Here is a 24,708-nt window from a genome sequence, read left to right on the forward strand (position 1 = left end):
CTAGAATCTTAGTTTGGTGAGCACATGTGTATGAGAGTGTGCTTTGAGAGAGAGGAGTGTTTGATCTATTTTAGGTTTTGTTTTTGATAAAAAATGTGTTAGAGTAATGTCCGATAGGGAGGTGGGTAACAAAATAGTAATGGAGTATAGCATAAGTGGGTTAAATGTCAAAAATGAAACTACGGTGGGTAAGTATATTCCTCCTAAAAATTAATTACATGTCATATGATATTGGTTTAAATTTTGAGACAAGAATGTAAATAACGTTATCAGATAAAATTTTCAGATAATTATGATTTTTGATGTGTCCCTCAGTTGTGGTTCGGAAGATCTCTTCTTTTTTTTCCAAGGCAAATTTCAAGCAAGAGATGAGCTAAGACTAAACATAAATTCTAACTATTAAAAGGCTCAACGTGTTTCTCAACTAAGACTCGAAATTACTAACTCAACAAATTTCTCGAGCCTCATTCAGCACAAAAATTCATTCCCATCGTGGGGAAAGCAGGTCAACTTACATTGATACACTTATAAAACATGAGAAAAAGACAATGGGAAATGAATTGTTTATTCACTTTTGACATCAAAACTGGCTTCATTTTACATTCAATTTTTACTATGGTAGTCACTATCGCATCCTCAGCCATGGCATGTAGATAGTCGATTAATGATTCTTCTCATGCTGCCTTAAAACTCTGTGACCAAGTCTGGTAATCTCGTTTTTGCTGTTCCCCAAATAGAAGCAACATTAAGAGTTAAAAATATATAGAGAATAATAATAATAAATAAAAATCATTTTGCTTCAGATATCCTTGCGCTAGACACACACAAGCAGAAGTGGTAAGAGTCATACCTTGTCTGAGACAGAAGGTGAGATTTTACCCAGTGCTCGCTCAAAATGTGTTGATTTTATGGTACAAGGAGCTGCATCTGAGGTGCTCTTAGTTGACGTCAGTTTGTCTTCAAGAGCAACCATTGCAGCTTCATTCATCTGTCAATAATAGAAATTTAGACATTTCATCTGAAACCCCATCCAGCTCCCCTACTTTCATGCTCCTCACCCCACACACACACACTCACACACAAAAGATATCAGCTTCAACATAATATGAAAACAGATGAATTCGAGCATAAACAAACCAGTGCAGCAAGATCAGCCCCGCTAAAATTTTCACAAGCTTCCATTCGACCAAGAGCACTCAAATCCACACTGGCATCTATAGGCTTCTTTCTCCCAAGAGCTTTTAAGATCAACCCACGCTCATCCGGACTGGGCAACGGAACATAAAGAAGTTTACCAAATCTACCAGGCCGTAAGATGGCTCTGTCCATCACCCCAGGTCTGCCAAAAGAGATGCCAACTGAAAGGAATCAGTAAGGCAGTAATCATCAGAACAAATTGAAGAGGATAAACAATTAATTTTACCTATTTGTCGCGCCAATAACAAAAACACCCTGCCGCTGCTCTGCTCCATCTAGTTCTATAAGTAACTGTAATTGTAGGAAATGGGTTGATTTTATCAACATCAGAATATGAATTGGTACAGCTAAACATAATAAGTAGGAGAGTATGAGTATGATTTTGCTCAGGCTATCTGATGAGATTATTTTACCTGGTTCAGTAGCCGCTCAACAACCCATCCGCCTTCTTTACCACGCTTTGTTGCCAAAGCATCCACCTACAAGTCATGGGTGCAGAAATTCAAAATCTCAAAAAAAAAAAAAAAAAAAAAAAGTCAAAGCAAAATTAATGACCACAAAATAACTACTTTAAAGAATGGAAACCCTAATCAAGACACCCATTTTGAAAAGCCATGTTCTCTGGAGCAAGATATTGTTATTTTGAATACAAACTTACTACCCATTAAATGCATCCGATTTTATCATGAAAGAAAACCTAGTATGATGTGGAAAAACACTAATTATTAAACAGAAATTCCACATACATCTCTACAGCAATCTAGTATAATTCTTATCTAATGCCTGAATGTAGAACACCAATTGGCTTGCATTTGCTTCAAACATATCTTCTTTATAAGTAAAATTAAACAAGGACATAAAGCAGATACATGAGCAAAGGGGTGAAAGGAAAAAAAGACCAATAAAACCAAATTGATTAAGAAGAATACAAAGCCATTCTATTAAGCTCTGGAATTGAGAATTGATGCTGTTGTTACCGTTTTGAAGTATATTCCTGCTGTAAACCTTTTGTATGATGTGATGCTATCTTGTTTTGAAAACATGAGTTATTTTTTTATAGTATCTATTAAAAGAGCACTGTAGCTATCTGGTTCGTAAAGATAGATGTAAAACTGAAATTTCAACCTTCCTTTGAAGAGACTCAATGCCTTGATTGCTGAAGAAGACAGAGTGCCGGTTGAAGAAACTACTCCTGAATTCCATTAGACAAGAGAGTTGATCCGATACAGGGCTCCTCTAGAACTCATGTTATTCTCTCTCTCTCATACACACAACAGAGCTGATTCATTATTCTAAATTCCACTTTTAATTTTCTAAATACATTTCAGATTTTAAGGGGATTGGCATAAATGGTCAGATAATATGAGCCTTTGTTCAAACTTCAAACTATGGGTGCGACAAGGTTGGCAAGGTTGGTTTTGCGGCAACGAGATAGTGGCATTATTGGTTAAAGAGGGTAGCATCAGCAATAGGGTGGATATGTGGGGAAAAGGAGTCTAAGAGATGCAAGGAAGATGTGGAGAAAAGGAGCATGGTGGTTTGGTGCTGCAATGGCAATTTGTAGTGGCAGTTGAGACTTGAGCGGAGAGATGAGAATGCTGAGGCAGCTGAAACTTGAGGGGAGATGAGAATGTCAAAAAGTCGGAAGGGATCATCAAATTGGGGACTTAAATTACGGAAAAGTGCTTCATGTGTGCACATCCATGAACCTGCACACTAGTAGTTCACCAAATGTTCCTTTATAAACAATATTTTTATAACTTGTTTATATTTTTTGATAAATAATAACTTTTATAGATATTGAGAGACTTATGTACACAGAAAGTGCTCCTAAGGAATTACATTGTGGAAGAATCACATTCTAAGAGAAAGTTCATAGAGTCTAAAATTAAAAACGTATAACCAGTTCCAAAAGTTCAGGACCAATCAAATAATGATCTCAAAACAAGGATTTCAGCTCAATAACTCAAACCCCCACTCCATTAAATGTGCAATTCTTCCTCCGGGAGTAAACTATGGGACAAGGTGGGTAGGTTTTTTGACGGAGTCAAACCCCAAATCCAACTTACTCCCCTACGCTTCTCTCTCTCTCTCTCTCATTGATATTAGAAATGAAAGCTTGAACCTTTTTTTTTTTTTTTTTTTTTGATAAGTATTAAGATTTATTGATATATATAAAAATTAAAAAATTAAAAAATAATAAAATAATAAAATAAAATAAAAATTAAAAAACCCTAGGACACAAGGAGTGAATAGGGGTCAAATACAGAAATTACAAGAATTAAGAAAACCAAAGATAGAAGAGAATGATTGGTTTCGCAAGGCAAACAACCAATCCAAAAAAGTTCTAAAGAAAAATAACTTGAGGTCAGGAATGGATCTCTCAGAATCTTCAAGACACCTACCATTTCTTTCCCTCCACCTCCAAAAACACCACATTAAACAATGGGGAACAATTATCCATACATAACCATTTCGATGACGACCCAACCAGCCTTGCTAGCAAGCAAGGAGCCCCACAGCTGACTTAGGCATAACCCAACTTACTCCAAATAAACCCAAAACCATAGACCACAAATCCATAGCAACTGGACAATGAAGGAAAAGATGGTCAACCAATTCACTATTACACTTGCAAATATAACACCAATCCAATATCACTATTAAGAGTGTTATACACGTGCAAGTGATTGTGGAAGAGGTTAAAAGTCAATAGAAATAATAAAAGGCTGAAACTTCAGCTTTCCTCTTTACTGTTAGTCACGTCGGGCTCAAAAAACAAAGAAAAAAAATTAAAACACAAAATAGAGAAGTGGACAACCCAAAACAAAGAAAAAACAGACCCACATACAACACAGTACACACAGCCTCCAATTCCCAAACATGAAAACCCCTAAAGAAACTCACATGTCACATCCATAAAAGGACCCCATTAGAGAACTTCATAAGCTCAGCCACACTTGCCTCCTTATCTCGGCAAAATCTAAATAATTTAGGAAAGCAGACAGCAAGAGGTGACTGCCCACACTAACAATCTTGCCAAAACTTGATTTCTTTGCGGAACCAATCTTTTTTATCATTTCTTGATTTCTTAGATTCTTGTAATTTTTGTGCTTGATTGTTTGACCCCTTGTACACTCCCTGTGTACTAGGGTGTTCCACCTTTTTTATGATATCAATAAACTTTTTACTTATCAAAAAAACAATCTTGCCAAAACTTCACCCTCGTCCCATCACCAATTTCAAACAGAATATGATGAGAAAAAGAAGGCCATCCTTGACTAATATTTTTCCACAAACAAACACCATAATGACCAGAAACTGGACAGGTACATCAACCACCCCATACACATCCATATTTCACCTCTATCACTTGCTTCCGAAGGGCATCCCTTTCAAGCCCAAATCTCTATAGCCACTTCCCAAGCAAAGGTTCGTTAAAAAGTCTTACTTTCCTTATCCCCAAGCCACCTGAAGAAAGAGGCATATAAACAGTAGCCCATTTAACCAGGTGAAATTTAGGTTCATCCCCTAGACCACCCCATAAGAAATTCCGCTGAAGTTTTGCAGTTCGGTTAGCCACAAAAGCAGGGATAGGAAATAAAGATAGGAAATAAGTAGGTAAATTTGATAGAGTGCTTGAATATTTTGTTCTTCAATATCTTCTTTACTGTTGTAATTTTTTCTCTTCTACATTGTTACACGACAAGAAATCACCTAAAGTAGAATGCAGCATTGTCGGTGATGGATGAGAAGATACGAGATTGAGTAGGAGGTGAGGCCCAATCGCATGCTTGTCTAGAAGCGAGACGACATAGTCAATGATAACAGTGCTGCTTCTTATGGGAGGTAGGCTACAATAAAAGCCACCTTCTCCCTTAGCTTAGTCAACCACCATATCATGAGAGATTTTCATTTTTTTTTATCTATTTGAGGCCCATATCCCTCAATCCCTACCACATTCAACCACATTTGAAATTTTTTTTATAATTCCAACAGTATTTGAATTTTTTTTTTTTTTAATAATTCCAACAGTATTTAAATTTTTTTTACATAATTCCAACAGTATTTGAAATTTAAAAAACATTTATTATTCATCGGGTACAGCTTGGACTCATATGAAATGGTGTCCAATCTGAGTCCATGTCTGTGTTCAATACATATCTGACACAACCACATGATGGGATTTTCCATGTTCATCCTTCCTAGTAGGCATGTCAGAAGCATTCATATATATCCTACAATGCCATGTATGTTAGGAACTTAGCATTGAACATTTTTCAAGTAAAATGGGGAAAACATGCAATCCTCTACCCAGATTTCTTTTAAAACCAATTTATAAACAAATTTACTGAGTAGGGCCTAAGAATTGTTAAAGATCAAAAAGAGTCATGTTCTAGAAGATTTCCTACCAACTTCAATTATTTTTTTTTTTTTATCAGTAAGAAAGATGTATATTCAAAAAGCTACCTCATGCACAAAAAGCACAAAGCAGACCAAAGATTACAGAACAAGAAACGAAAAGACAAATATACTGATTATTGCCAACTTCAATTATTGCCAACAACGTAGCTATGTTCACTCATAAATATACTGATTAAGCCCTAAGAATTGTTAAAGATCAAAAGAAGTCATGTTCTAGAAGATTTCCTTCCAAGTTCAGTAATTGCCAACAAGGTATATATGTTCCCTCATAAATAAGCAAGAAAAAAAGCCCCGGCCCATGAATAACAAAAAGATAATGATAGTAATCCATAAATACTACTGAAAGAGTGAAAAGGTCCCAACATTCCCAAACTTAGTGAAATAGACTAAAATTTAAAATAACCAAAGCCGCTCAACTGCAATAATAGACATTTATCAAGAAAAGAGAACACAAACCTCATCAAAGAAAAGTATGCATGGTGAACATGTCCTTGCACGACTGAATAATGTCCGAACAGCCAGCTCACTTTCTCCAACATATTTATTCAAAAGTTCAGGACCCTAACCATTAAAAAACCATGAACATCCAAGTTAGGACTTGAACTCAAAAATCAGGCAAGAAACAATTAAGAGGACATTTATTTTTCTTATGTTCTCTCGTTGTTGAAGCAGTTATGCTTGCGTGAAAGCGCGTGACCAACACTACACTACGTAGATACCTGTGCAGGTAAATCACAACTTGACACTCACTGTACCAGTGCACAGAACAACATTACAATAAAACGATCAAAAATTACACATACAAATGTAACAAAAAGGGTAAATCAAAGAGACTGACCTTGATGTGAATGAAATTGGCCCCCGCCTCATTAGCCACAGCCTTTGCAATCAGTGTTTTACCACAACCTGGAGGCCCATAGAGCAAAAATCCTGTCTCTAAGTCTACTCCAAATCCCTGAAGATGCAGATTATTTCATGACATGTGATCAGCCATTTAGACTGCTCCTACTAACCTTTCAAGAAATTTTAGGAAAAGCTTTGGATAAATAAAGAAAATGCAGCAGGACTCCAAATTTAAGTACCATAAAGTAATAACTCTTCAACAATACAAAATATCTATAAACACAATTAAGGGGGCCCATGACAGTCCAAGGTACACTTGATCGATATACAGGGTGGATCTCCAAATTTCCCCCTTCTTTTGGCCAAGAAAAAAGTTCCTTTATCCTAAAGTAATCCTCTAAATATGCATTTTGATATGTGCATGTGTAGTGGGTTGAAAGACCAAAATTTAGGAGCCTTTGTGCAACATTCTTTTTTAGTAGGGGTCTCTCATGCTTAGGGATCTCTCTTTGGCAAATCAATGTTGTATTTGCTACTGTAATGAGGAATCTGTTGATCATCACCTCCTCCATTGTCCTGTAGCTCACTCGCTGTGGGTGCATATGCTTCAGGTCTTTGGGATCCAATGGGTCATGCCAGGTTTTATGGAAAATTTAATGTATTGTTGGAGCCACTGGTTGGGGAAATTTAATTCGGGCATTTGGAATATAGTTCCTGGTTGTTTGATGTGGATTGTTTGGACGGAAAGAAATCGGCACTCTTTTGAGGCTACTGAGAAATCACTGGTTCAATTATAAGCTTCATGCCAGCGAACTCTTTTCGATTGGTCTAGGTGCTGGGGTTCTTTGAATTGTTCTTCTATCAAAGAGTTTCTTTCTACTCTTAGAATTGTCCCTTTAGTTATTTTTTCTTTGATGTTGTTTGTTGTTTTTTCTTGTGTTCACCATCATGAACACCATGTATTTTCTTTCTTTGTTTTTTTTTTCATCATGATTAATATTACTCTTATTACCTATCAAAAAAAAAAAAAAACATGAATTGTCCATGCCCAAGGAACCTTGAATCAACATGAGAGACAAAATAGCTCTGTTGGTCTCATTATCTAAATAGAATTTCAAGCTCTATTAATGTTCATAGAAGGACATCCTTGGCATGTGAAGCTAACCTGGAAATAGGACACTTTAACAAATCCTACCCAGTCCATATCATGAATAGCCCAAGTTAACCTATCAGTAATTTCTTCTGATAAGCACTCCATACATACATGTATACATATATATCATTTACAGATATAGGCTTTTCTTCTTTTGAAGAGCCCTCATACTCGTTTCTGTTTTAACTTCCAATGAAGTCAGTTTTCAAAGTGAAACTCACACACACAGCACACAAAATGAGAAAAGAGACAATAATTCTAAATACCTCATAATCCTCTGGATATTTTATACGTCTAACTATATAACGGTCAAACTCCTTTCTTAAATAGTCAAGCCCACCAACATCTTCCCACTTTACATTAGGAATGATAGAGAATCCTTCCCTTTTTGATGAGGGCTGAACCATTTTAACTGCTTCCTGAAAAACACCACATAAAAAGCAATTGACAACATCATTTAAGAAAATCACATAACAAGAACAAATCAGCAGAATTTTATTCACATTTTCTAAAATGCAAGATCCTTCACCATAAGCAAAACTGTCAGTACACCAATCTTGGTCACCAAAAGGTAGATTTACACGTCAGTGTATAAAAACCACTAAAACAGCAATAAAGATATCTACAGCAATGTTATGAATACTGTTTTGGTGCTCATTCTGGTTTGTTCAATGGAATGGAAAATTTCAATACCAGCCCATTTTGGCGTACTGTTTCAGAATTACCGTAATTATATATATATATATTAATAAGAATAAGAATAAAAGGTAATAATAATAAAATTTAATCTAAATATTCAAATTGTTAAGCTGCAAATACAACATTTGAAAAAAAAACAAAACAAAACCATTACATTAAAGATGAACCTTCCAAGAAACATCCCACTTTACTTGTAAAAGTCTCCCCCAGCCCACATGAATATCATCTTTCCCCAGGAGTATTGATTAGTTTTACTTTTACCACTCCTTTTTCTTTTTTTGATAAGTAATAAGATATATTGACAAAAAAGGAACACCCTAGTGCACAGGGAGTGAACAAGGGAAAGGAAATCAAATACAAAATTTGCAAGAGTCTAGGAAATCAATAAAAGAAGGGAAAGATTTATTTTGCAAAGCATACAACCAATCCCTTAAAGTTCAAAAAAAGAGAAGCTTGAGGTCCAGAATAGATCTCTCAGTATCTTCAAAACATCTACTATTCCTCTCCCTCCAAAGGCACCACAATAAGCAATGAGGAATGATAGACCAAATATAACCATTTCAATGACGACCAAAGCTGCCTTGCCAACACCGTAACAGCCCCAAAACAGTGTACGGCATAACCCAAGTCACTCCAAAAAGACCCAAAACCATAGACCATAGATCCATAGCAAAAGGACAATGAAGGAATAGATGATCAACCGATTCACCATTTCTCTTACACATGTAGCACCAATCCAAAATCCACACCTTCCTTTTACGTAAATTATCAATCGTCAAGCATTTCCCTAAGGCAGCAGTCCAAACAAAGAAAGCTACTCTAGAGGGAATCTTCTGCTTCAAAATACTTTTCCAAGGAAACCCATAGAAAGCGGAGCCAACTAAAATTCTATAATAATCACTAACCAAGAAACCCTTAACTTTGCTAGGAATCCAACACATTTTATCCTCACCTAGCCCCCTCATAGGAGAACCATAAATGGTTTCCATGAAGTCAGACATAGCCTCTAGATCCCGAGCATGCACACCCCTAATGAATCTCACATCCCAAAAGAGGACACCATTGGTGGACATCATAAGCTCAGCCACACTGGCATCCTTATTCCTGCAAAATCTGAACAAGTCCGAATATCTAACAGCAAGAGATGTCTCTCCACACCACAAGTCTTGCCAAAACTTCACTCTAGACCCATCACCAATATCATACAGAATATGGCGAGAGAAGGAAGGCCATCCCTGACTGATATTTTTCCATAAACCAACACCATAAGGGCCAATCACAGCTCTGGTACGCCAGCCCCCCCCCCCCCCCCACACACACACACACACACACATCCATATTTTATCTCTATCACTTGCCTCCAAAAGGCATCTTCCTCAATCCCAAATCTCCAAAGCCACTTTCCAAGCAAAGCTTCATTGAAAGGTCTTATCTTCCTTATCCCTAAGCCACCCGAAGAAATAGGAGAACAAACAGTAGCCCATTTTACCACTCCTTAATAACCATGAGTCCTCTTCTTTCAATAAAAAATTTCTAGCATCTTCTTCTTTCTATTTTTCTCTCACAGACCATAGCCTCCTCTGTGACTCTCCTTTCTCATCTCTCTCCATTTTCTTTTTCTTTTTCCCCACCAGCAGATCTAATACACTTTTTCCCTTCTACAAACATCAAAAAAGTAAGCATATAAGTTACTCATCTTTTCCTTATACTCCGAAATCATGTGTTGTTTTAAGTTTAAGGAGAAGAATATCCAAAACTCAATTCCGGCCAAATCTTCCACTTTGGCCAGTATTGGCCAAAACTCACTGGAACAGCCTAAAATTTTGTCCGAGGTGGAATAAGGGGGGTTATCATTCCAGTTTGCATACCAGTACGAGATTTTCTGGCCATTTCGGCTGCCAGGACAGAACGAAATTCAGAACATCGATCTACAGTATCATGTCCAAATGTTCAACAACGCCCACTTAAACTAAAGTGATGTGTGATGAAACAGAATTTGTAAAAGCAGATATAAAATCAGTATTGTCTTGACCAAAACTCATTTCCCAGGAAACATAGGCAGGTGAATAAATGAGAGTGTATTAGATATAAAAAGAAAAGGAAATAGAAAGACAATAGCACCTCAAAATCAGCCATTGTGATGGTAAGCTTTTCCATCTCCTCAGGTGACCATGGTTGCCTCCACCACTCTTCAGTATGTTCTTCATTTATAGAGTCTTTTGATAGCTCAGACTTTCTTTCATCAATAATTCTCTTCATGGCTAGGTTGCCAGCCTTGTTAGCCAGGGCAGTCAAATCAGCCCCAACAAAACCCGGTGTAGACCTAGCTATTTTCAGAAGGTTGAAAGAACCTTCCAGTCTAAGATTGCGTGTAATTACAGAAAGAATCTTAACCCTTGCACTTTCATCGGGAACACCTAGGACAATCTCGCGGTCAAATCGCCCAGGTCTCCTTAGTGCAGGGTCAACAGCATCAGGCCTATTGGTCGCTCCAATGACAAGCACATGGCCAGGTCTCTGATCAGAACTTTCTGAGTTTGAAATAGCATCTGCTGGTTGTACAAGTCTGTGAGATTCATCCATGCAAGTCATCAACTGTGTCACAATTCGTCGCTCCATCTCTCGTTGTAGATTTTCTCTTTTAGAAGCAATTGCATCAATTTCGTCAATAAATACAATTGATGGAGCAGTCCTGTATGCTTTAGAAAAAAGATCTCGAATATTTTCCTCCGATGCACCTGGAATATTCATTAAATGAGAAACAATTATAGGAGTTCCAACTTATTGAGGGGGAAAAATGTAGTTTCTCCATCAAACAATTGAACCCAATGCAGGAAGAGGGGGATAAAAATAAGAAATAAGGTCATATGATCAAAAACTAGGGGGGAAAGAGGGGGGGAGGGGGGGCGGGGAACAAGATATCATTTATGAATGCTGACATAGTCAATATATTCATGTCTTTAAATTTGAAAACCTCCATTTAACAAGAATCAGTCCCTAAAACCAGATTGATCAGCAATAGAGGTAGAACACAAAAACAGGCTTTAACTTCCACAAACTCCTTACCACCTTATTAATTGGAGGTATGCCTCTTAGAGGGCGGGAGCACCAACCACGTATCAATTTTTTATTGGATAAGGTAGGGATTCTTTTTCTAAAGAACAGTCCTTTGGACTCGCCTCTAACCATTATAATCTATGGGTAACTAACCCCACCGGCCAAAACCATTCCTTAATTCAAATTCTTAATTCATAAACAAATATTTCATACAAGGAAAAATGCCCCAGTAACTGGGAAAAATAACTACATTAGTGAGGCACAGCTGCTAAGGTTACTACTCTTCAAAAGAGAAACCTAAACTTAGCAATAAAAAAAAAAACACACCCATTTTAGTTTTGGCAATGTAAACAAGCCTTGGCTTCAAAACATTTGTTTCAGCACATGATAGACCTTTATTGCAAAATGAACAAGATATTGAGCTCTATAGATACCAAAATCAGAAGCAGATATATGCATCAATTATGAAACTCATTCAACTAATACAAATTCATTTCGCTGAGATTATCCTCCAGCAATAATGATGAAAGAAATGAAAGAAAGTTAGGCAAAATACCCTATTGGTCCTTAAACTAAAAAACTAACACATCATCACTCTGTTAGACACATTAGCGGCTTAAGGACTAAAACTGACCGCTTCAATTTCACTGACTAAAATTGCTCATTAGCGATGCATACCAAGTGAAAGACACCATAGACAAGTTAAAAAGTAAAAAGTAAAAACTAACATGTCATCACTCCATTAAGACACATTAGGGACTCTAAAGCGATCAATTACCTTAAGCTTGATAATGATTAAAACCGATTACTTTTAAGTTTTCACTTTTCAGCAACTAAAACCAAACCGCTTTAAATTTCAGCGACTAAAATCGCTCATTAGGAATGCATACCAGAGACACCAAATGGCCTAAAAACTAACTAGTCATCACTCTATTAGACACATTAGCGACTAAAACTGGTCATTAGTAATGGATTACACGCAAACAATCACCTAAAATTCACGATCACCATAAACTTCAGAGACTAAAATTGCTCATTTGAAATTCACGATCATTCCATTTTATACACATTAGAAGCTAGAATTTAAACTTGCAGGTGATGAAGAGAGCGATACATACCGGACACACCAGTGACAATCTCGGTAGCGGAAATCTTATAGAAGGGAACACCGGTCTCATTAGCAATGGCGTGAGCCAATTTGGTCTTCCCACACCCGGGTGGCCCGCGCAGCAAAATCCCACCCATGGGCTTAACCCCTAACCACTGCGGCAACTGCGGATGGTACAACGGCACAATCACCTCCATCTTCAGCTCCTCAATCACACTATCCATTCCTCCCAAATCCCTAAACCTAGGGCCATCGTTTCCGTCTCCGTCTCCTCCTTTCTTCACCACCATCTTCACCTCCTCAACCCTGTATTCCTCGACTTCTTTATTGCTATCAACCTTTTTGGCCTCGCTCAGCTCCATATACGACGCTAATAGGTTCGATTTCATGACGTCGAATTTCGGCGGAGGGTCTTCCGATGTGGAGACCACCGCACCGTCGTCTTCTTCTTCTTCATCGGAACTACTACTCGAGGAGTTCGAGTCAGACGACGTCGTTTCGAGAAGTCTCTTTCGCTTTTTCTTCTTTTTGGTGGTTGTGTTTTGAGGAGGGAGGGATTGTAGGGTTTTGCGAACGAAGGTTGTGAAAGGTTGTCTCTTGATACGGTTGTAGTCGCGGTAGGTCGCACGGAGGTGGTCGACGGTTTCATCCAGCGTTGAGGAACGGTGGTTGCCGTAGCTTTCCAATCGCCGACGGAGTAATTCTCTCTTCATCTTTTTCAATCTCCGCCGCCCCTGCGTACAGCATAGCGTAGCTTAGCTTTTAAAAGAGCTTAAAAGAGCAAAATAATTAAAATTAAATTACGTTTAGAAAAAATTAAAAATGTACTTCGATTTTTTTTTTTTAAAGGTTTATTTTAAGGAGTAGATGGATTTTTGGTCCTTATATTTTTGTTTCATTCTCATTTTAGATCCTAATAAAAAAAATTAGCATTTAAATAATGTCACATCAACATTTTAAATATTAAAAAAGTCATATCAAAAAAATAATTAAAATAAAATTCTAAATTGATATTTTTTTTAAATAAAATAAAATAAATTTTTTTTTTAAAGTAAAATATTATTTTGGTACTTAAACTTTACCAAAAACTTATCAACTATGCTTTGTATTATTTTGTTTTCTGAATTACTATGCTCTCTTCACTATTCTTTTGTTTTCTTAATTATTATGCTCTCCTTGATTTGAGGTTCAATCTTCACCTACACCAAAAACTAATGAGTGTCTTGGTCGATGATAAAGAGCTATCATTAGAAACAAACGTCATAAGTTGAAACTCTCTCTAAAAAATAAAGTCACAACCATGTAAAAGGCAAATAACTTTTTTTTTTTTTTTAGGAACAAAAAGGCAAATAACTTGATTCCCTTAATATTAAATTCATATTCCCCCATACAAGAATTCATTGCAATGTTTAATCTCCATCCCTGAAACCTAGAAAATTCAATAGGTAACAGATTTTTCACTAAAACATGTATTTATTCATATTGCACATTTGTGAATTTGAAACTCTTCCTAAAATAATTTTTGAATTCAAGTACACCTTAGGGTAATTTTCCTTACCCTATTTCTAAGCTTTTCTCTACAGCCAAAGGTAACAACTAAAAAAAAAAATTGCAAACCATAAACTCAACACCCAAACGGAAAAACACAAAAGAATTAACCTTGAAAAAAAAAAAATATACAAAGAACTTAAAATTTAAGTATATCTTAACTTGATATTCACGCATAGAGAGATCTTGTAGTACAACAGAGACTTGATATTCACGCATAGAGAGACCTTGTAATACAGCGGAGGCAATGTTGCTAAGGTTAAGAGAGTTAAAGAGAATATTTGGATTTTAAATCCTAATAATAAAATGTAACTATAATTGGGTTAGGTATAGTTTTTTTTTTTTTTTTCCTTTTTTTATAATAATGCTAATGTGTAAAAATGTGGAAGCTCTAAAAAAAAGTAAAATATTGGTCAAAAGTTTCGGTTTTATAGTACATATAAATTATTAGGACAAGTTGTGGTTGATGGGTTGGGGTGGCTGTTTTTTATTTTATTATTTTTTTTTTCTAGTGGTTGTGATCTTTCGGAGAGAGAGATAAAATATGATAGAGAGGAAGAGAGATGAAGAGGAAGAGGGAGAAAGAGGTAGGGAAATTAATAAATAAATGAGATAAATAAGAAATGAGATATTGGGTGTACGGTAAAATATGATAATATATAATAGATAAAGTAACTTTTTAAATGGTAAAATAATAATTGTTATACAAATCTAGATACTAATGCTCATAGTAAACAGCACAAAGTTCACACCTTCTCTTTTGGAAGGTTGTTTTGTCTATATGCAACACAATTAGCTTAAATAGTTTATCATCGTAACCATAAGGATTGGCCTTGTGATTTTTAGGGTTTCATGAGATCTATGAGTTCTTAAATTCAAAACCTCTAGCCATAATTTTGGGCCACCCAAAGAAAACGAGAGGGAATTACACACACATAAGAATAGTCAAATGCCTAAAGAGTTTTGAACACCCTCATTAAAATAATAATTAAAAAAAAAAAGTGTTTCGATTTTTCAACCTTGTAAACACAAATTCAATTTCGCTTCTGACAGTAACCATAACTTTTGGTACGACTGTTGAAACAAAGAAACCAAATAAGTATACAAAGAAAAATACATCTGCGGTACAAAAGAAAAAAAAATGGAGGCCTCCAGTGGGAATCCCAAGTGATGTTCATAAAGAATTGAGGATTTTTTTTTCTTCTTCTTTTTTGTTTTTTATTTTTTAGTAAGTAAAGAATTGAAGCATTTCTTGCAGATTTCTTTCCTTTAAGAAATAGTCTCCTTTCGCTTTGTCTAGACTCATTAACTTACTAAGCTTATATCATCCACTACAGTTTCAAAGACCAGTCACCATTTCCTCTTTTCTGAACATGTCTCTGAAATAGCCACACTGCTTATCAACACCAACCACTATCTGCACTCAACTTTCTGCAAAAGATTCCAAGTAACTTCCCTAATAACTAAGCTAATTGCAGGGATCTTATTAGAAGCGCTTCAACTATGATAGCCCCAGCCCTGTTTTAACACACAAGCAATTTCCTTTCCACCAAGATTTTCCATTGGCAAAAGCTTCTGTTGTAATAAGAACTTGTCAGTTGTGACACTGCTGGAGGAATTGCTTGCCCACACCTGCCTGATTATAAATGGGCCCACCATGCTGTTTATCCACAAAAGACTCCTGCACAATTGAATGACGAAAACTTACAGAAAAGAAATCTATACAAAAGAAGGCACAATGATCCATGACTCAACAGGAACTATATTCCACAATACAAAAAGATTAACAAGAAAAATATTTTAGTGACTCATCCATATCACTTGACCACTTGCAGAAACAAATTATGAGATATTAATAATTTTGACCACCATCTGCCAACAGATCTAAGAAGTTGTCGAGCAGATAGTTGACACCATGCTAATCTAAAAGTTGTAAAGATCCTTAAATATTCTCATCCAATAGCACTAGCGGAGACAAGGTTCCAAACTGAAGTTTTTGTATACAGATTCTCAGACAATATAATCAGAGTGGACTTAAAGGGCTTAGTTTCTCAAGAGTTGGATATAACAGCACCTAGAAAGTTAAACCAACTGCAGTGGCCGAAGAAGATAGAATAAATGTTAAATTGCTAAAATCCCCCGGGGGGGGGGGGGGGGGGGGGGGGGAAGAGTTCTAAGGTCTTCCAAAAACAAATAAATTGGATCTAACAAAACAAGAGAACAAAATGTGCCAGAAGAAAGAAAAAATATTAATACATCATAGGAGCTTATTTAGGTAAATATGACATTTATATATCTGATGGCAATTATCAATGTTCTTGCCATGCTAAAGTAATGATCACGACTTCATTGGTTGTCGTTGATGAAACTATTTAAGATTTAAAAAGAATAACCACAGCCTGGATAAATTTGCTATAATTAACAATAATATTTATCTTTTTTATGTTTTGCTGTGCTATATTATCAGCAGAGTATGAAAGTAAACATGCAGTAAGCTGTGGTGATGGTAATTTTAGAAATTGAGCAACAGTGTACAACAAGAAACTAGTTCAGAGAAGCATCTTTACATCCTTCATAATCACACACAACAAAGCTATGTAAAAAGCCCAATGAAAGATGAATTCTTTGATAGCAATTCCTTAGGCTATCTTGTGCCATTGCAATATAATCCACTACTTGTCCAAAAAAAAAGATAAGAAAAGCCCAATGAAAGATTAGAAACTAAAATTAAGGAGAAAGGCCTAACCAGCGAATTGAAAGAAGGGGAAAATAAGGAGGAAATGAATATCATTTTACCCATCATCTAAATTTAAATAAAGAGATGCAGATGAAGTACCCATGAAGGATGGGTAAAAAGATAAATATATCACCGAATAATAAATCACTATCCTTATTTGCAGTATACAGTATTTATGATTTCATGTTTTCTACTCAAACTGAAACCCTGCATTAAGTTATTTTAAATTCAACAAAAAGGCCATTAACTGCATCAAACACAAGATATATTTTTATGAGTAACAAACTCAATTAAGTGGACTAATCCTAGAATCAGGATTCACCATATTTGTGTGGTACAATTGAGGTGTGTATCACAAAATCAATCTCTTAAAAAAAAGATTAGAAAAACTTACATAAGATTCCTACAGTGGCATAGGGAGTGTGTTTAAAGACTGAAAGGAAGAAAAATGCTCCACATTCACGATAGACTGATGAGGAATAGGATGGATCTGCTTCAACCGGAATCATTGCCCGACCAACTGTTCATTCTGTCTTCACATCCATTCTTGTTTTGGAAGCAAACAAGTGCGTGAACAAATCACCAATAGAGCCAGTGAATCAATAACTAGAAGCGTCTCTTTCTGCAGTACTGTGAGCTTATGGGTGAAATTGACCCAAAGATCCAAATAGGGTCACAGAAGCTTCTGTATCGATGGCAGGGAATCGAGATCTAATTTACCATCTGCCAATAAATCAACTAACAACTCTGCGGTTGATGCATCAGCAGAGAAACCCCTCTCCACCATTTCATGAAAAACTTGAATTGCCCTTGACATCTCATTATTACCAATAAGTCCTCTGATTATTGTATTATAAGTGAAGTCATTTGGAGAGCATCCATTTTCTTCCATTACTTTAAGCAACTTATTCACTTCGCTTGTAAGTCCTTCACTAAAAAGTCCTCTAATCATTATAGTGTATGTCTTCACATCAGGTTGCAACCCTTTATTTGATAAACTATGAAAGAGTTCCCTTGCAGATTTAAACTGTCCAGCTTTACACAAATTTTCAATGAGGATATTGTAAATAACATTATTGAGGTGCAACTTGCATTTTTCCATTTGTTGAAACAATGCCATTGCCTCAGCAAGTCGTTGGTTTTTGCATAGGCCATCCAACAAAACAGCACAAGTCTGGATATCAGGAATTACTCTACAGGCTTGCATCTTTTGAAAGAGTTCCTTTGCAATCCGAGGTTTCCCAACATGAAACAAGCCACCTATAAGAGTGGTGAAAGTAACAGTATTAGGAATCAATCCTTTAAGAAGCATCTGTCGAAAGAGATTCATGGCTTCATCTATCTTTTTACTCTTACAATATCCATTGATCAAAATGCTATAACTAAAGACATTAGGTGCAAATCCCTTGCTCATCATTGCATTAAATACTTCAAAAGCCATATCCAACTGGTTTCTCAAACAATATCCATCCATAAGTGCACAGTAAGTAACTATATTAGGTTGTAAACCTCTTTTAATCATCACTTCAACCACATCTTGTGCTTCTTCAACCAATCCTTCTTTACAATACGCATTGACCAATATGGTATAAGTTTGTACATTTGGTTCAATTTTTTTACTCACCATCTCATTTAACAATCTTGTAGCATCTTTCCATTGGCCTAAATTGCACGCTCCATGTATTAAGGAGCTGTAAGTGACAACATTTGGTGGAATGCCTTTATTAATCATTTCTGAGAAAAGATTCAAAGCCTCTGTAATTAAGCCATCCTTACAAAAGCTATCGATTATCGTGTTAAATGTCACTACGTCAGGCTTACACATTCCTTCCATCTTCCTAAGTAACTGAATAGCCCCACTAGTGTTCTCCATCTTGCATAGCCCCTTAATCAAAGTGGTCATAGTTTTTGCATTCGGCTCAAAACCAAGCTTCATCAATTTCCCAAAAACAGAAAACCCACATCCCATTTGATTCAATTGGATGAAACAATTGATCATAATACTGAGAGTACTAACATCAGGCATAATATCTAACGTACCCATTTGTTTAGACAAAGAAATAACGGTTGAATAATGGTTCATTTTGGCAATCACACCTAAGAGTTGATTGAAACACATAATAGAAGGCATGGGTCGCCGTTGAAGCATTTTATCGAACACAATGAGTGCATCATTAATGTTACCAATCCCACCACCACCACTATCTCTCAGAAGCTTTTCCAGCTCTAAAATTCTACTAGGTCTGCTTGGATTTACATCTATTTTGACGTTAGGGGAAGCTCGACTATGGAATTGAATAATGCTACTTATCACACAATCATTATTAGTGAAGAGAAGAAAAGCCGTACCCGTGCCTGTAAAATTAGAAGTAAGAGGAGTTGTAAATAAAGCAGCACTTCTCCGGATCATCTTTTCTCAAGTTAAGTCTCACCCACCTTCAAGAACAGGTTGCCCTGACAACATGACTTTGTTAACAAGTGAAGTTTGCCGATGGCTTCTTATATATAGGTGGGTAGTACCGTACAGGTGCCAAATTTGGATTGACCATGGGAAGGAATTATTTGCATAGTGGTCAAGGGATTTATATATTGTTTTGTCAAATAAAGTAAAGGAAAAGCCTACGACCGCGTGGATATAAAATTTTTTTGTTGAAACTAATGGAGAAGATGGGCTTCCATAGAAAGTGTATAGAATTATTTTTAGCCTGCATTAGCTCGGTCTCATACTCTATTTTGATTAATGGTGAACCAACATGTAATGGTAAGTTTTGTGATCCATACTCCTCTAGATGACATATCAATATGTTAGTTCCTTCTCACAAAGGTGGGTGCATGGTACTAAATCTCCTTAAAGAGTAGTTTTAGACTCAAATTGACGTGAGCCTGGGAGTATGCAATGCTTCTTAAAAAGAAGCAAAGGAGTCGCTGCCTGGTTATAGGTCAAGAATCAAAGAAATGAATCTATGAAGGTCTTCTTACCAAACATGGTCTGGAATTAGGGTAGAAGATGGGAAGATGTTAGGCACCCTAAGCTTGCCCAATAGTAGCTGGCCTTCATATATCGCTACTGGATAGTGGATGATTGTGTCTATCTAGTGAGCCTATTAAGCGAGCGCATTGCATCTAAGGCCTAGAGTTTGTCTACGGGTCATGTGAAACAAATATGGAAATCAAAGTAGACAAATCATAAGAGAGGCAATCAATCATGTGAAGATCAAAAGAATGTATAAGCATATACAAATCTGATCACATGAACATAGAAACATGTGAACATCCACACATGTTCACAGGGAACATGGAAGCATATGAGCTTGCAAGCATGGGATTATGGAAGCATATGAGCATTCAAACATTTGGATATACAAGCATGTGATCATTAAAGTAAGTTAACATGTGAACATGTAATCATCAAAGCATATGAGCATAGAAGCATGCAATCATCAAAGCATGAGAGCATGTGATTATCAAAGCTTGTGGGCATTTAATCATGTGAGCATGAGAACATATAAGCATGTGAGCATGTGAGCATTTAAGCATTTGGATATATAAGCATGTGATCATCAAAGTAAGTAGACATGTGAACATGTAACTGTCAAAGCATATGAGCATGGGAGCATGCGATCATCAAAGCATATGGGCATTTAATCATGTGAACATGTGAGCATGTGAGTATGAGAGCATATGAGCATACAAGCATGTGATCATAAAAGCAAGTACACATGTGAGCATCCAAACATGTAGACATGTGATTGCCAAAGTAAGCAAGCATGTGATCTTGTGAAGATGTGAGAGTATGGAAAAGAGGGCATACAAGCATATAAGCATACTAGCACATGAGCATACAAGCATGTGAGAATATATAAGCTTGTGAGCATGTGAGCACGTACCTCTTACCGCCCAATCACTTCAGCATTTAAGCATAATCATCGAAGTGCATGAGCGCATGAACGTCCAACTACATGATCATTTAAGTATCTAGACATATCATCATCCAAGTGTGTGCGCATGTGGATACCAAACAAGAGGTTGAATGCTTAATGAGAATTAATGATTAAGTCTTATGAAAGAGTGACACTTAATTGGAGTGGAGTCTTTATTAAATTTTGAATGTATTTCCTTTATTAAACCCAACATCAATTATTAAATGTGCTTATCCCTTTTAATGCACTTCAATTGATTAACTTTTGTTGCTGGTCCTCCAAAAGGCGATTGGTATAGACAATGGCACCATGCCAAAGCTAGTACTTAGCCTTAGACATGGAAAATGGGGCAAGCATGAAAGGAGGAGGATCCATAGGCACTTGAGGCTCTTCTACAACCACCAGCTAGCTGTCCACTCGCTTAGCAAGATATAAGTCCCTTAGGCCATCACTCTCGAACAACCAAGAAGTCTAAGAAGAGACAATAGCAGTTGCCTCCAAGTTTGGGGCAGCAATAGGAGGAAGCCTAGCCTAAGGTCAACAAGTGATCTGCTAACATGTTTTGTCAGAAAAAGAACCCAAAGACACATAAATGATTATGAAAAAAGAAAAAAGAAAAAAGAAGAGAGTTTGGCTCACTGAGTCAGAGGTAAGGCCATCAAGATGCTTTCGTGCCGAGGTAAGGGCCTTCAGGTTCACATTAGCCCCACAAGCAAGTAGGGCATAGGCCAAGGCCCATCACTGCAAAAGAAAAAGATTGATACAGTTTACAAGTTATGAACAGTTTGCAAGAAATAGAGTACATATATAGTTTGCAAGTTAGGAACAATTTGCAAAAAACAAGAGCGTAGATAAAGTTTGCAAGTTAAGAATAGTTTGCAAGAGTATGAGATAAAGTTTGCAAGTCCAGAATAGTAGTTCAGATGCAAGGCACATATATGGTTTGCAAGGGTACAAAGTGCAGTTTGCAAGACTATGTAAAGAAAAGTAAAGAGAGAGAATCTAACCTCAAGGAGCTTCCAAGGCCTCGCTAGCAAGCGCAGAGTCCCCCGACTCAGTGTGTCCATAATAGAGTAGAAGTAGGCTAGGCAAGCATGCCCCCCAGTTAGCCTCCCAAGCATCCTCAAAGTTGCGGAAGAGAGCCAATCACCTCAAGGACATTATCTAACCCACATTGGAAAAGAGATAAGCCCCTACCACTTAGAGCAAGAATGCCCCAGCCATCCGAGCCCGATCCTTGAGAGTCGCTTGATAGAGAGAGGCTTGAAATTCATCTCCAAATCAAAGTAACGAACATACTTACAAGAGTAAGAACGCCCCAGTAGGTCTATGCCAAGCTCCACACTTGATTTGCCCTTCAAGTTGACAATGGGCTCATGGGATCTCAAACTGGTCATCTGGTGGAAGTCATGAGTCACAAACATTTCCCTTTTAGCAATGTGAAAAGTGTGGGTAATGTCCCACCACCTCTCAGCTAATGCCTAGACCAACACACCACTGTTCGAGCTTTTTAGAAGAAGGCGCAAGAGTGGCCCGAAACCATTTCATCCACTAAGGCCTTTGTCTTGTTAGTCAAGGATCAGTACCAATTGAATAGGGTTTTGGAGTTATCTTACTCGAGTATGCTCGTAAGCCCTAAATAAGACAAAAAGAAGAGCATAAGGATCATATTGGACAGAAATAAGTGAAAAGAAAAGTGAAATAGCATGTTATGGGCATAAAACTGTGTCTGCAAGTCCAAGCATGCATGCGCATACCGCGAGTATGTGTACGCACACCACAAGTATGCGTGCACATGTTTTTATGAACAACCATGTGTATGCATACACTGTGTACACACGCATACCCTTAGTATGTGCATGCACGGATGAAACCATAGCATGTTCATCGCCATTTTTGGCCTCCATTGGATCAAAACTCATCCTAGACATGTTCCTACCCTTCCTAAGGCATCGGGTTTTCATCTAAACCCTTCCCACATCAAAACCCAGGCATTTACAAGTCTAGAAACATATTAAAAAACTAAAGATCAAAGCAAAACTTGAAAATGATAAAAGTTTGGAAAACTTACCAATTTGAGACATGCATTATCCGAGAGGTGTTCTTTGGCCTTTAGAGCAGTAGAGGAGACTCGTTTAGCCTTGTGGCACCAATCTAGCGGATGAGATTGAAGATATTGCCGGAAATTGTGTAGGAAGCCCTTTTGGTTTTTGGAGCCATTGATGTTTTGAAGAAAGTGTTTTTGAGAAAGAGAGAGATTTTGGATTGCAATGAAGGAATGAGGGATTGAAAGAGAGGCAAAAGCTTCATAGAGAAAGAGAGGAAGTTGGAGAGTTAGAGAGAAAGTGAAGAAATGAGGAAGATGTAGAGAATAAGAATAAAAAGAATGGTTGGTAACCTTTAGGAAAATGAAGTCAAAATATCCTTTAGAGAGAGCGAGGTACCTCTAATAATGGAGAACAAAAAAAAAAAAAAAATTGCTATTGTGAAACAAATATGTTATTGAATTTCCCAAGCTTGTTAGTTATAATAAGAGGGACAAAGATAAGATGTTTATATCTAAAAATATGAAGGAGAGGAAGAAAAAGAAACATATTCATTAATAAAGAGAGAATGAGGAAGGTCAAAGGTTGGGAAAGGTGAATGTTTAAGCAATAAACGTTTCATATGCCATATAGTAAATGAGACTCATTATGAGTGTCAAATATTTATGATGTGTACAAATCATCATTTGCCATATGAAATTGTAGGTTTGCATCACTCTTAAAGATTACACTTGTCACTTTATGTATTGGCAAAAGAATGTGTCATTACTTTATGCATCCACCAGTTGTGAGATCCAACTTTTATAACATTGTAATGTTTTATATAAGATACTTCTGGAGAATATTGTACATCTATTATAACATAATTATTATAGAACTTTGTTTGTTATAAGTTCATCATAAGAAGCAATAATTAAAAATTGCACATATATTCATTATAATTATTCAGTTCAAGTAATGAAAAAAAAAAAAAAACAATATTCTCTCTCTTTCTCCTCAATTCTAAAACAAAATATACTTGACTTTCTCATATCAACATCCCAAACACCCACAATGACTCACAGCCTTTACAAAACCCACAAGTCCATAACGTCTGACCTCGACTTTAAAATCGTAATTGTTGTCATCACTTAATATAAAACACAAGCCCCCTTCCTTGGTTGTAACCAACTCATAAAGGTTAGGATTAGATGGGACAACAATGTCGTAGCTAGGTAAGTGTCATCGAAAGTTCAATAGATCATTTTTTTTTTTTTTTTTTTGTGTATTTGACATGGGATGGCATGAAGGGTAATGGGTAGGTGTATATAATGGAGTAGAAGTGCAAGAGGTGAAAATAGAGAATTGAAGTGCAAAGAATTTTGTGTATGTGTGAGGGAGGAAAAGTCTTGAAATATTGAATCAAAGGAAACAAAGATTTGTATTTTTTAATTTTTTTTAAAAAAAATCTTGAAATATTGAACCAAATGAAAAATAAAAAGTCAATATTTTTTTTTTCTTATCTTTGATGTGGCATTTGAAAGTATTTCAATTCTTTTTACAAAAAATGCGTCATATGGCAGAATCTCATACTCTCCTATATCCTATATGAGATATATATATATATATATATATATATTTATTGATAGTTGGTAGCAATAGTCAATTAAAGGTTTTGAGAACTAATAAAGGCCTTATTGACCGACCTATATATAATATATTTCTCTAATTTTCCTCAAAACTCTCCATCGCCTATTTAGACCACCATCCCTTTTTCCCAAATTCTCAACCTCTTAACCCCCTTAGAAATAGAATGGAATTGATTTTTTTTTTTTTTAAGAAAATGGATGGAATAGAATGAGTATAAGTAATGAAAAGGAAAGACATAAAATAGAATAAATTGAAATGGACAAATAATGGTGGGCATAAAATAAAATAAAATTTGAAAAAGAAAAAGAAAAAGAAAAAGAAAAAGAAAAAGAAAAGAATAGAATGGT

The 24,708-nt window shown here is 36.3% G+C and overlaps 2 protein-coding genes across 2 annotated transcripts; both read right to left on the reverse strand.

Annotated features, from left to right (window-relative positions):
• Positions 1 to 416: 416 nt before the first annotated feature.
• On the reverse strand, positions 417 to 13,293 carry LOC115982007 (cell division control protein 48 homolog C-like). The gene is made up of 10 exons (XM_031104476.1): positions 12,493 to 13,293; positions 10,439 to 11,055; positions 7,885 to 8,037; positions 6,461 to 6,577; positions 6,079 to 6,183; positions 1,611 to 1,676; positions 1,424 to 1,488; positions 1,138 to 1,339; positions 851 to 988; positions 417 to 722 (listed from the first exon to the last, which is right to left on the reverse strand). Exons 1-10 carry the CDS (start codon positions 13,193 to 13,195, stop codon positions 675 to 677), a joined length of 2,214 nt encoding a protein of 737 aa, XP_030960336.1. The 5' UTR covers positions 13,196 to 13,293; the 3' UTR covers positions 417 to 674.
• A 1,814-nt stretch (positions 13,294 to 15,107) lies between these two features.
• Positions 15,108 to 19,524, reverse strand: LOC115978970 (putative pentatricopeptide repeat-containing protein At1g12700, mitochondrial). Its single transcript, XM_031100902.1, has 2 exons — positions 17,162 to 19,524; positions 15,108 to 15,711 (listed from the first exon to the last, which is right to left on the reverse strand). Exon 1 carries the CDS (start codon positions 19,175 to 19,177, stop codon positions 17,441 to 17,443), a length of 1,737 nt encoding a protein of 578 aa, XP_030956762.1. The 5' UTR covers positions 19,178 to 19,524; the 3' UTR covers positions 15,108 to 15,711; positions 17,162 to 17,440.
• Positions 19,525 to 24,708: the final 5,184 nt, after the last annotated feature.

The sequence above is a fragment of the Quercus lobata genome, chromosome 3, assembly GCF_001633185.2.
Source record: "Quercus lobata isolate SW786 chromosome 3, ValleyOak3.0 Primary Assembly, whole genome shotgun sequence".
NCBI lineage: Eukaryota > Viridiplantae > Streptophyta > Magnoliopsida > Fagales > Fagaceae > Quercus > Quercus lobata.